The sequence below is a fragment of the Somniosus microcephalus genome, chromosome 17 (assembly GCF_052327205.1).
Source record: "Somniosus microcephalus isolate GS21.2 chromosome 17, FLI_Smic_1.0, whole genome shotgun sequence".
NCBI lineage: Eukaryota > Metazoa > Chordata > Chondrichthyes > Squaliformes > Somniosidae > Somniosus > Somniosus microcephalus.
In genome coordinates this window covers 22,036,239-22,049,473 of record NC_141003.1, presented here as the reverse complement: position 1 = coordinate 22,049,473, position 13,235 = coordinate 22,036,239, and the positions used below count along the sequence as shown (strand labels likewise).

Here is a 13,235-nt window from a genome sequence, read left to right as displayed (position 1 = left end):
GGTAGAATAGATAAGGGCGAACCAGTGGATGTGGTGTATTTGGACTTTCAGAAGGCTTTCGATAAGGTCCTGCATAAGAGATTAGCGTGTAAAGTTAAAGCACATGGGATTGGGGGTAAGGTACTGACTTGGATAGAGAACTGGTTGGCAGACAGGAAGCAAAGAGTTGGAATAAACGGGTCTTTTTCTGACCATTATACAAAACTGGCTTAGTGACAGAAGGCAGAGGGTGATGGTCGAAGGTTGTTTTTGTTGCTGGAAGCCTGTGGCCAGTGGGGTACCACAGGGATCGGTGCTGGGTCCCTTGCTGTTTGTGGTCTACATTAATGACTTGGATATGAATGTAAAAGGTATGATCAGTAAGTTCGCGGATGATACAAAAATTGGTAGGGTGGTAAATAGCGAGGAGGGTAGCCTCAGTCTGCAGGACGATATAGATGGGTTGGTCAGATGGGCGGAACAGTGGCAAATGGAATTTAACCCGGAAAAGTGCGAGGTGATGCACTCTGGGGGGACTAACAAGGCAAGGGAATACACAATGAATGGTAAGACCCTAGGCAAGACGGAGGGTCAGAGGGATCTGGGTGTGCAAGTACACAGATCCCTGAAGGCGGCGGAACAGGTGGATAAGGTGGTAAAAAAGGCATATGGGATGCATGCCTTCATTAGCCGAGGCATTGAATATAAGAGCAAGGAGGTTATGATGGAACTGTATAAAACACTGGTTAGGCCACAGCTGGAATACTGTGTGCAGTTCTGGTCGCCACACTACAGGAAGGATGTGATTGCGTTGGAGAGGGTGCAGAGGAGGTTCACCAGGATGTTACCGGGGCTGGAGCGCTTCAGCTATGAAGAGAGACTGGGCAGATTGGGTTTGTTTTCCTTGGAGCAGAGGAGGCTGAGGGGGGACATGATTGAGGTGTACAAAATTATGAGGGGCATAGATAGGATGGATGCTGAGGAGCTTTTTCCCTTAGTAGAGGGGTCAATAACTAGGGGGCATAGATTCAAGGTAAAGGGCGGGAGGTTTAGAGGGGATTTGAGAAAGAACTTTTTCCACCCAGAGGGTGGTTGGAGTCTGGAACTCACTGCCTGAAAGGGTTGTGGAGGCAGGAACCCTCACAACATTTAAGAAGCATTTGGATGAGCACTTGAAATGCCATAGCATACAAGGCTACGGACCAAATGCTGGATTATGGGATTAGATCAGACAGGGCTTGATGGCCGGCGCGGACACGATGGGCCGAAGGGCCTCTATCCGTGCTGTATGACTCTATGAGTGGCAGGCAGTGACTAGTTGGGTACCGCAGGGATCGATGCTAGGACCCCAGCTATTCACAATATATATAAACGATCTAGACAAGGGAACCAGATGTAATATCTCCAAGTTTGCAGACGACACAAAGCTGGGTGGGCATGTGTGCTGTGAGGAGGATGCTGAGAAACTCCAGTATGATTTGGACAGGTTGGGTGACTGGGCAGATGCAGTATAATGTGGATAAATGCGAGGTTATCCATTTTGGTGGCAAAAACAGGAAGGCAGATTATTATCTGAATGGCAATAGATTGGGAAAAGGGGAAGTGCAACGAGACCTGGGTGTCCTTGTGCACCAGTCGCTGAAGGTAAGCATGCAGGTGCAGCAGGCGGTTAAGAAGGCAAATGGTATGTTGGCCTTCATAGCGAGAGGATTCGAGTACAGGAGCATGGATGTCTTGCTGCAGCTATACAGGGCCTTGGTGAGACCACACCTTGAGTATTGTGTGCAGTTTTGGTCGCCTTATCTGAGGAAGGATGTTCTTGCCATGGAGGGAGTGCAGCGAAGTTTCACCAGACTGATACCTGGGATGGCAGGAATGACGTATGAGGAGAGATTGGGTCGATTGGGCTTATATTTACTGGAGTTTAGAAGAATGAGAGAGGATCTCATTGAAACTTCTAAAATTCTAACAGGACTAGACCGATTAGATGCAGGAAGGATGTTCGCAATGGTGGGAGAGTCCAGAACCAGGGGTCACAGTCTAAAGATAAGTGGTAAGCCATTTAGGACAGAGATGAGGAGGAATTTCTTCACCCAGAGAGTGGTGAACCTGTGGAATTCTCTACCACAAAAGGCAGTTGAGGCCAGTTCATTAAATATATTCAAGAAGGAGTTGGATATATTTCTTAAGGCAAAAGGGATATGGGGAGAAAGCAGGGACAGGGTACTGAATTTGGATGATCAGCCATGATCTCATTAAATGGCGGAGCAGGCTCGCAGGGCCAAATGGCCTACTCCTGCTCCTATCTTCTATGTTTCTCTGTCACCACAGTCAGCTCTTGCCCCCCACCTGGTGGCTGATCTGAGTGCCAGAAAGCAGAGGCCTTGGTACAAGTTCTGTACCCACTCCCTGATGTACAGCTTATGGGGTGAATTCTAAGTATGGAAATTGTGTATTTGCAAAGCTTTATTATTTACTTTATTTTTTTTAAATCTGTTATTTAAACTATGTATCTTGTGATTTAGGAACTGGAAAGGACGTGGAGAGAATACGACAAATTAGAGTATGATGTAACTCTTGCAAGAAGCCACTTACAAGAGCAGCTGGACAGATGTGAAGGAGTTCAGGTACTGGCTCAATTTTGGACAGATGGACCTGATGTCTGGGCATGGTTGTACTAACACAACATAATAATCCTCCCACGAAATATATAACCAGTGTAGCAAAATGATAGGCACAGTGGAGGAGAAATTGGGTGAGTAGCGCCACCTGTTAGCGCCTAAAGAGGCAGTCAGTGGCTGTAGCGCCACTGGCTGCGTCTCCCGCGATATTCAGTAGGGGCGCTAATGGTGGCGTTAGGCATTTGCGCTGCGCCGCCACCGATGATGTCATCGGTGTGCGCAGCGCCCTATTCGTGCCCCGTTCGCGATATTTGGTAGCGAACGCCGCAGTTGCGCCGCTCGCTACCCGCGCCCGGTTCACGGGGCCTTACTGTGCCGGCAGCGGCGCAAGTTAAGGTGGAGGTGCGGGGCGGCCGCCTGCCAGCACCTCCGTCCCCGACCTCCTGACCAACCCCCCCCCCCCCCCGCGGCATTGCCGGCTGTTTCCCGAGAGCCCGGCACTTCTCCTTGGTGCCGGGCTCATTTGCCGGCACTCGCGAGCGGGGATCGCGCTGTTGCAGGCACCTCCCCCTTAACAGTGGGAGGAAGGCCTGCAGTACCGCAGCGTGCCGTGCTGCAGCGTGTGGCGCTGCGGCACGTTGCGCTGCGATACTCAGTTTCAGAGCCCTAAGAGGGACGCGGAGCGCCTCGAGCCTCGCCCCGTGTCCCTCGAGCAGCAATGAAACTGAATATCTGACGATCGCTAAAGCCTCGAACGCTGCGCTAAATCCTGCGCTCTGGCGACTTTTGCGCCACTTTGGTGCCTCAACCCAATTTCTAGGCCATTGTTTACCATAATTGCCTTATATCGTATGCCTTTTACACTAACAGATCTATTGTATTATTTGTTAGTATACAGCACACCAAAGCAAACACTGCTGTCTGACACACAGTTGTAAGACATAGAATAAAACGTTTGTTTCCCCTTTAATGTGATACGCTCCAGAAATGCTCCTATATTCACGAGTGCTATACTTGTTGTCAGAAGAACTTGTATATTTTTCTCAAGGTGGAGTTAGCTGGTCAACAACGCCCTCAGATCCAAAAGGAGCTCTGGAGAATTGAGGATGTTATGGAAGGACTCACCAAAAACAAACAGCAAAGTACCACCTCTGGAAGCATTGGTAAGAGAAGCTAACTGTATATTTTTGTACAGTACTTCAAATGATAGAATAGGAGCTGTTGTGGTTTCCAGTAGAAGTAACCAGTGAGGAGATTTTGTTGTGTATTTCCCCCCTCTCTTCCCCCCCAACCCCGGTCCTTAACAGTGAATGTATTTACGTTCTAGTTTATCTGTGAAAACTGCAGCCAGCTTGTTGAATCAATTATGAAGTCTTAAACAGCAGCATTTGATTTTGCTTTAAACCGATAAACTGAAATTATTTTTTCCCCTGTTAAGATGACTTTTCCAGTTCTCTTGATGTCATAGGTTAGAAGGAGGTACACATAATTATCTGTCTGTCTTAATGACAGGTAGGAAACAGTTTACCGTGTATACTCTTAGGAAAATAATACCCACCCCCACGCCCCCATTCCAGACTTTAAAAAAACCATGTGGGTCAATATTGCAAAACATTTACAAAGTATTTACAGCACAGAAACTGGCCATTCGTCCCAACAGGTCTATGTTGGTGTTTGTGCTCCACACGAGCCTCCTCCCATCAACATATCCTTCTATTCCTTTCTCCCTCATGTGCTTATGCAGCTTCCCCTTAATGCACCAATGCTACTCGCCTCAACTACTCCATGTGGTAGCGAGTTCCACATTCTAACCAACTTCTGGGTAAGTTTCTCCTGAATTCTCCTATTGGATTTATTAGTGACTATCTTATATTTATGGCCCCTAGTTCGGGTCTCACCCGCAAGTGGAAACATCTTCTCTATGTCTACCCTATCAAACCCCTTCATAATCTTGAAGACCTCTATCAGGTCACCCCCTCAGTCTTTTTTCTTGAGAAAAGAGCCCCAGCCTGTTCAATCTTTCCTGATAGGTATAACCTCTCAGTTCTGGTATCATTCTAGTAAATCTTCTCCAGTGACTTTTTTTTATAATGTGGAGACCGCAACTGTTCACAGTACTCCATGTGGTCTAACCAAGGTTCTATACAAGTTTAACATAACTTCTCTGCTTTTCAATTCTATCCCTCTAGAAATGAATCTCTTTTTTTAATGGCCTTGTTAACCTGCGTCGCTACTTTTAGTGATTTGTGTATCTGTACCCCCAGATCCCTCTGTTCCTCTAACCCATTTAGACACCTTTTTTCCAAGGAGTATGTGACCTCCTTATTCTTCCTACCAGAATGTAATACCTCACACTTATCTATGTTGAAGTTCATTTGACAATTACACGCCCATTCTGCAAGTTTATTAATATCTTCTGTATTTTGTCAAAATCCTCCTCTATATTAAATACAGCCCCCAATTTGGTGTCATCCACAAATTTTGAAATTCTACTTCGGATTCCCGAGTCAAATCATTTATATAAATGGTGAACAACAGTGGTCTCAGCACCGATCCTTGTGGAACACCACTTGCCAGTCTGAGTAACTACCTTTAACCCCTACTATCTGTTTTCTGTTTTGTAGCCAGCTTTCTAGCCATTCTGCTGCTTGTCTCCCGACTCCACATGTTCTGACCTTAGCCATAAGTCTACTATGCAGTACCTTAGCGAAGGCTTTTTGGAAATAAATTTGGATAGTTACCCACCCAAATATTCGGTCCATGTCGGCTAATGTCCATGAGTACATTTTCTTTTCCCCCATTTTCACCTAGCACTTTACTATTAACTGTTGCTCTGCTTAAATTGCAACTCTCCTCTCTTTCTCCTCCTCCCCCCCCCCCCCCAAATAAACTTTGATCGTGGCTGATTTAAAATCTTCTCCTGTATCTATCCTGCCGTGGGTTGCCTGTGACTTTAAATCAGCTGCAGCCTAGATTAAAGTCGGGCAATGGGTGGATGTGTTTTTGTTTAAATACCAGTGTGCTGCAGGAGTGGAGCAGAGCAGCAGTTGTTGGAAGTGCATTGGTATGGTACTGGTGCTGGGTCCACTGTCATTAGAAACATTGATCCACGACGAAGGACACCTAAAGCAGGAAATGGTCTGCATGTTAGCGAGGCCCCCTGCTACTTGCTTTAGTACAGGCGCATACATTTCCAGTCTAGTACTCAAGTTTGTGGTACTTTTAAGAAAGAAGAACCTACTTGAAGCAAAATGGATTTCTGCAGCACCCTTGCAAATGGCATAACTACACAAAACAGCTCTTTCATAGTAATACTGGCTAGGGTTTGCTTTTTAAAAGAATAAAACTGAATTTTCAATAGGTGTATGAATTGTCCCGGTCATATGTGTTAATCAATATGTAGAAAAGCTTAAATTTGATTCACAAGCAAATCCACCCTTGGAGAAATGAACAGCAATGTGATTGTGCACCAGCATGATTTTGGTTGGGAAGGCGCGGGATCACAGCATGCTTCAATCTTATCTCTACTATTGGGAGTGGTATCAAAATCATTGGAAAAGTAGAGAACACGAAAAGGCTATTTAGCCCATCAAAGCCCATCTGCCTGGTACTTAGAATTCACCCAGCCTCGTACGTAACTGCAATTTGAACACCCTTAAAGCCTTTGATGCTGCTACCTTGCTTGGCAGATTATTTCAAATGTTTCCCCTCTTCTGAGTGAAGAAGCTTTTTCCCTGTATGTCTGTCTATTCGTTTACATTGCTTTTCATTAAATTCCACTAGCCCTACTGATTTCTCTTGAAGCAATCTTTTGGTCTCATTTTATCTATGCCATTAATACTTTATATACCTTAGTGAGGTTCACTTTTTCTGTTGACTAAAGCTTAAGCCTCTCTGAACTTTTCTCCTGGCTCACCCCTTTTACACTTAGGATCATTCTTGTTCTTACTCTGCATGGAAAATAAAGAGGAAAACAAGTACAGTGTATGCTCATCTATATTCTTTGGGGGAGGAATTGAGTATAGCCCCGTTTGGGGCGCCAGCCTCGCCAGGGCGCTAAAAGTAGCGCCCCGGAAGCATTCGCGGCCGCCCGCCGGAAATTGAGTGGTAGCGCCCCAAAGGGAAGCGCGGCGCATCCCTCTTGGGGTGCTGCGACTGAATATCGTGGCGCAACGTCCTGCGGCACGTCGCGCTACGGTATTGCAGGCCTTCCCTTCTTAAAGGGGAGGGGCCTTGTGCAGCACGATCTGGGGCCCAGCTGGGCCCCCGAGGATCGCGAGTGCAGGCCCCCGAGGATCGCGAGTGCAGGCAAAAGAACCTGGCACCGAGGAGAAGTGCCGGGCTCTTGGAACGCAGCCGGCACTCCGCGGGGGTTGGGGGAACGGGGTTCAGGAGGCCGGGGACGGGAGCGCAGGCAGGTGCTGGCAGGCGGCCAACAACAAAAATGGCCGCCCCAAACCTCCTTTAATTTGCGCCTCCCCGGCCGCAGGTAGGCCCCCCTGAACCAGTCGGACATAGCGTCGGGCGGTAAATCAGGGGGCGCTTCCAAATATCGTAGCCGGGGCGTCAGCAGGGCGCTGCGCACACCGATGACGTCATCGGTGGCGGCGCAGCACTAACGGCTAGCGCCACCACTAGCGTCCCGCGGAATTTAGCGGGAGGCGTGGACAGTGCCGCGCCCGGGCGCCAGTTGGCTTGCGACCCACTTAGCGCCCTCTTACGGCGCTAATGGGTGGTGCAGCCAACTGAATTTCTCCCCCTTTATATCTAAAGCTGGGGGGAGCCCGGCTTTGCCAGGGCTGTTTTGGGCCGGGCGGTTTAAATCGAGTGCCAGGCTTTGGACCCTGTCTGTGTCCCTCTGTGAATCTGCTGCCGGGCAACATTTTAAATCGAGTCCCAGGCTTTTGGGCTCTGTCTCTGTCCCTTTGTGAATCTGCTGCCGGGCAACATTTCTACCTTTTAATACCTTGAAAGATGAAAGTGAAAGTACTTATAAAACGTTTTTGGTAAATCTTATGTTATTTTTAAAAGAGATACTAACTTTCAAAGTAGTTTGAGCTGGAAGCTGAAGTCATGGCACTGAAACAATGGCTGCCAGATCCCCGAGATGAAAACGATTAGTCCCGCCCACACACACACACACCGATTGGCCAACCATCAGGGGACCGTACTGTAGGATTGGTCAATCGTGATGGCACAGGATTGGTCGAACTTTGACGTCAGTCAATCAATGCTAGCAGATAATGAGTTTAATTTTGAAGGTTTTTTGCATAAGGCGCGAACAATTTTCGTCCGACCGAAAAGTAAATACGCTTACCAGCGTCCCGGAAGCGTAAGCTTTCTTCGGAGGTAACGCGCGCGTAGGTACGCGGTATAACTTTCGAGCGCATAGCCGGACAGACGCACACCCGAGGACAGACAGGCAGAAGGACAGACAGACAGATCGACCGCTTTTTATATATATATAGATTACTAGCTAGGGGTGCCCGGCGTTGCCAGGGCAATTTTGGGCCACGCGGTCTCCCTGCCCCTGTCTGTCCCCTCTCTCCGTCCCTCCCTCTCCCCCTCTCCTCTCCCTCCCTCCCCCTCTCTCTGTCTCTCCCTCCCCTCTCGCTGCCTAGCGCCTGAGGCCCGGTGCCGTTGTGATACCGGCCGTGCGGGGCCTAGCGCTTCAGGCCCGGCCGGGCTCTTGGGCCGAGGCGGACCCCAGCTGAGCTCCCCCGCGGGTGGCGCGGTTGACGGGCTGCCGCTCCCCCGCCCGCTGTGTGTAAATTCACCTGCCGCTCCCGGAGCCGCAATGTGGGGGTTTGTTTGGCTGTCTTTGGGGATGAAAAAAATGGCGGAGAAGTTTGGGGAGACTGGAAGATTAGGTCCCGCCCGTGATGCAGCGATTGGTCAACCATCAGGTCACTGAACTGTAGGATTGGTCAACCAGCACGTCACTCAATGCTAATGAGAGGTAGGATTGGTCAACCGCTAATGAGCGGAGTTTTGAGGATTTTTGAAAAATTTTTGTATACTGTCCGAACAATTTATGTCTGACCAAAAAGTAAATACGCCTATGAGACTCCCCTAATGATAAGCTTTCTTTTGATATAACATGCGTGTAGGTACGCTCTATAACTTTTGATTGTATAGCCAGACAGACAGACCAACCGTTTTATTGTATAATTTAAATCGAGTCCCAGGTTTTTGGGCCCTGTCTGTGTCCCTCTCTCAATCTGCTGCTGGGCAACATTTCTACCTTTTAATACCTTGAAAGATGAAAGTGAAAGTACTTATAAAACGTTTTTGGTAAATCTTATGTTATTTTTAAAAGAGATACTAACTTTTTCAAAGCTGGATGATCAAAGTAGTTTGAGCTGGAAGCAGTGAAACAATGGCTGCCACATCCCTGAGATGAAAACGATTAGTCCCGCCCACACACACACACTGATTGGCCAACCATCAGGGGACCATACTGTAGGATTGGTCAATCGTGACAGCACAGGATTGGTCGAACCTTGACGTCAGTCAATCAATGCTAAGTAGCAGATAATGAGTTTAATTTTGAAGGTTTTTTGCATAAGGCGCGAACAATTTTCGTCCGACCGAAAAGTAAATACGCTTACGACCGTCCCGGAACCGTAAGCTTTCTTTGGAGGTAACGCACTCGTAGGTAGGCTCTATAACTTTCGAGCGCATAGCCGGACAGATGCACACCCGAGGACAGACAGACAGAAGGACAGACAGACAGATAGATAGACAGACAGAACGACTCGTTTATATATATAGATATAGAAGATGGAGGGCACTCTTTGGACGTGATTATTTAAGTATCTTTTTGCAAACAACATTTTCCAGAATAGCAGTGCATCACATTGAATCCAAATTTTAGATCCAAATTGCAACAAATTTTAGAAGGATTTGATTCAAAACTGCTGTGGCTGCAAAGCATCTCCTTTTTATTTTTGTTTCTGTTCTTAGGTGTTGCCGGGTCACAGTCTGGATCTGTTTCTACGTTAAGGTATAGGCAAGAGGTAAGCAGCTGTTCCCAGTCACTGGTGTGCAACCCGTTATTGTGGAAAGAAAAACCTTCAGTTAAATTTTGAATATAATCTGTAGATGAATACGACTTCATGCAGTCTCACATTAATGTCTGATATTTCAGTGTATAGATTAGAAACATTATATTATCTTTATTCTGTAACTGTTTTACTTGGCAGGGAGCATTTACTTTTCAATACTGTATTTTGAAGATGGAAAAGAATAAATAGAAAAAATAGTCATCACTCAACTCCATCATTTTGTAGTTCATACACTTTATTTCTGATTATTCAAAGTCATTTGGGCACAAAAAATGAATTATTCAGTAATACAAATTAACCAACATGACCAAAATGGCAATGTCAAAAAGTGCAAAAATAATTGAATTATCTAGTAATTTGAATTAGTCGACTTTGAATTGAGGAATAGACTGTAGTACGGTATTTGCTTTCATATATCTTTATAATAATTTAAATGATTAAACATGATCATGAGTTGTTTTGCTTACATAAAGTAAACTACGAAGGAATATTTGGCATATCTAAAACTGTGTAGTGCACTTATTATGTGGTGGGCATCTTACACTCTTTAGGAAGATGAAACAGCCCCTCCTCGCCCTCCTCTCCCCCAGTTATATGACTTGACAGAGAAGGCTCCCACAGTTCCCCCTCTTCCCAGTGAGAGCATCCTTTGGCCTTGTTCTGCCAGAAACCTGGTGCATCAACCAGACGAAACGAAGATCCACCTTGAACCAGAAGATCCAAGGAATGGAGCAGATTCTGTAAGTGGCGGACTATTGCCACTATTTGCCTATTAAACCCGCTCCACCCACATTTCCCTCCTCATTGCTTTTTGCCATGTAGTTATTTTGCTTCCTCACTTTTTAGTTGGTTTTATTTTTATTTTTATTCATTTTTTTGGATAATCATTCATGAGTAATGTAGCTGCAAATGAGCTGTCTTGCAGAATTGTAGCCGAAATAGACCAATTTTTAAATAAAACCTAAAATGGAATTCTGCCTGTAAACTTTGTATATAATATTTTCAGTCTCGGGGTCTTCAGGGCAGTTGTTTGCATAGTGTTGCTTTAAACAGCCTGTCCCAGCATCAGCAGTTGATAAGAGATATCTTACTGTGTCAAAATTTCTGGATTGGTGCTACGTTAAACAGGTTTAAGGTTTTTAGAAAAAATAATAAATTTGGTTCATTAAAAAGGGTATGGTGCATTTTTGCAGTTGTTTAATTGCTGTAATTGATGGCTATCAATTGCGTTGCAGCACGACAGCTCATTTAGTAAGTCTGACTTGAATATGTTGCTTTAAAAATGAAATCCATCAGTAGGATGAGTATTAAGGTTGCTGTTGTACTACAGTTAGTAATATCAGGCTATCTCTGGATCACCAGTAGTTCTGGACTGTACTGTGCAGCTGTTGGACCCGAGTTAAACTGTGGACTGTACGTCACATTGAGTTCAGTGACAAATAAATTATGCAGATGCCTGGTTAGAGGTGCAGAGCTCTGCCTTCCTGGTGGTTCAGTGTTATTAGAGGCAGCAGCATGCTACATTTAAAAATGCATTTCTGGGAGGTCCAATGAACCACTTATTAATAATACGGCTTTGCGCCAATCTGAAGTTGTATTACACGCAGCACAAAGCCTAGTGCTGTGAGACTACCTACTAAAGGGGTTCCTGCTCTTGAAAGTCAGTACAAGACTTCACCCCAGAGTTTGTAAGACTCAACTGCAGAGTTAGACTGCCATTCCTGTGTTGATGCACACGGGAAACTGGTTTGCATTGACACCAAAGTGGTAGTATATCAGCAGCCCAAGCGTGCACTCTGCTAAGAGCCCAAGCAACTTGACAAGCTTTCGAACCCCTTTGATTATTGATACGAGACTCTTACTGCCTTTGAATTGCTCCTTAAAATTATTTTTTTAAGAAGAAGTTGAATTAGATATTTTTGGCAGTGTTCACAGGTAATTAAAAATTTAACAGCAATCCTAAATCTAGAATAAGAAGTAGCATGTCTCTTGAGTTAAATATCAAATATTTGACTTCAGATAAGAAAAAAGCAGAGTAACCCTTTGGAAAGAAATGATGGTACTGATTATACCTGTGTTTGTACACATGTTTTGTAATTATTTGTTTTTTTTATATGTATGGAAGTTATTTAAATTTTTGATTCTTATATCAAACATTGTTGCCCAAAAAAATGGAAATGTATGCAATTTTCCTTATTTCTATTAGTGGGCTATGGTTTAAGATTTTTTTTTTTTAAAGTTAGTGCAGATTAGAACTTAACTGAGTCTTGCTAGACAAATAATCTATTTAAAAAGAAATACTTTACAATTACAGGGACCTGATTATCGACTGTACAAGAGTGAACCAGAACTGACAACTGTCACAGAGGTTGATGAATCCAATGTGGATGAGAAGTCAGAAGTGGTGCCTGACAAAGAAAGTGTCACATCTAAAGGTAGTTGTAGTATTGAGAGACTGGGATTCATGTGCCCAGATTGCACCTGACCTGATTGCCCTCCTGTTCATACATGGCCTTGATCATGTTCAAATTGAGTGAAGCCAGTCTATGGCTAACACCTTTGAAGATTACTTAATATGTCCTTTATGAACAGGTAATCTTAAACAGGTTCAAGCCTGAATTAATATTATTAGGACTGATATTAAATGTAGATCTGCTTTCTCACAGATGGCTTTTAAGACCATTTCTCTGTAATCTTGTATTATTGTTACATCCAAACTGATGTCAAGACAATAGGCTGAAGTATTTAAATCATTGGCGAGTCCCATGATCTGTTGTGTCAACAAGTTGTCACTGAAAGGGTGTCCGAATAACTTTATCTCAACAATCGCTCAATAGGAATTCAGAGTTAAGATCTTAGTCTTGCGTGATACTTGCACTTGATGCTTCTCCGGTTTGATCAGACCATCTGTGGGAGGAAGAGAGAACCTGCCTATGGAGCTCCTTCTCACACAGTTTAAAATGACCCAGTAAGGAACAACACTGATGCCTACAGATCACTTGTCCTGTTCTCCTATCTGAGGAGGATCGTATGTTGGAAAGGTGGGGAAGTGGGAGAACTGTATTACTAAATGAGATGTAATAAGAGAGACTGTCCTCATGGGGAGGTTCACTCATTTAAAGTCAGTAAGAAGAATGCACTTCCTTTCAAGAAACCCATACTTAAGTGGCCTTTATGCCACCAGTAAGAATAGTGTTATGGAAAAGGGGGGAAAATCTGAGTGTAAACTGTATCGAACTCGTAATTTGTTAAAGGTGAATTTCCAACAGATTTACTAGTTAATAATTAAAGAACCAAAATTACAATTTTTGTGACTGTTATTCTTGCCACACTGCTCTCTCCCAGCAACTGGCTGAAGCATATTAGACAGAACTGTGCCACCTGGTTCTGTTAGTTGCCAAGGGCACCGCTCACTGCTGATTCAAAAGGTTTCTCCTGTCCTGAGGTGTAGCATCTCCACACAAGTTACGGGTCTCCCCTCGGTTTCTGCATGGCTGTGTAATAATAAATACGATAGCCTTCCAGTGTGCGCCCTGTACAATTCAGCCTTCATTATCATGCTTTGGTT

At 45.0% G+C, this 13,235-nt stretch overlaps 1 protein-coding gene across 12 annotated transcripts in view; it reads left to right on the top strand.

The window, feature by feature from the left end:
* Positions 1–13,235, top strand: part of plekha5 (pleckstrin homology domain containing A5) — a 435,482-nt gene that overhangs the window by 371,589 nt on the left and 50,658 nt on the right. For 9 of the 12 annotated variants that reach the window (XM_086010041.1, XM_086010040.1, XM_086010044.1 and 6 more), the window contains 5 exons: positions 2,505–2,606; positions 3,649–3,763; positions 9,567–9,619; positions 10,219–10,407; positions 11,982–12,102. In XM_086010041.1, the coding sequence (XP_085866167.1) occupies positions 2,505–2,606; positions 3,649–3,763; positions 9,567–9,619; positions 10,219–10,407; positions 11,982–12,102 (580 nt within the window). The remainder of the gene's footprint in view (positions 1–2,504; positions 2,607–3,648; positions 3,764–9,566; positions 9,620–10,218; positions 10,408–11,981; positions 12,103–13,235) is intronic. The other 3 variants (XM_086010045.1, XM_086010049.1, XM_086010050.1) reach the window with 1 other exon arrangement.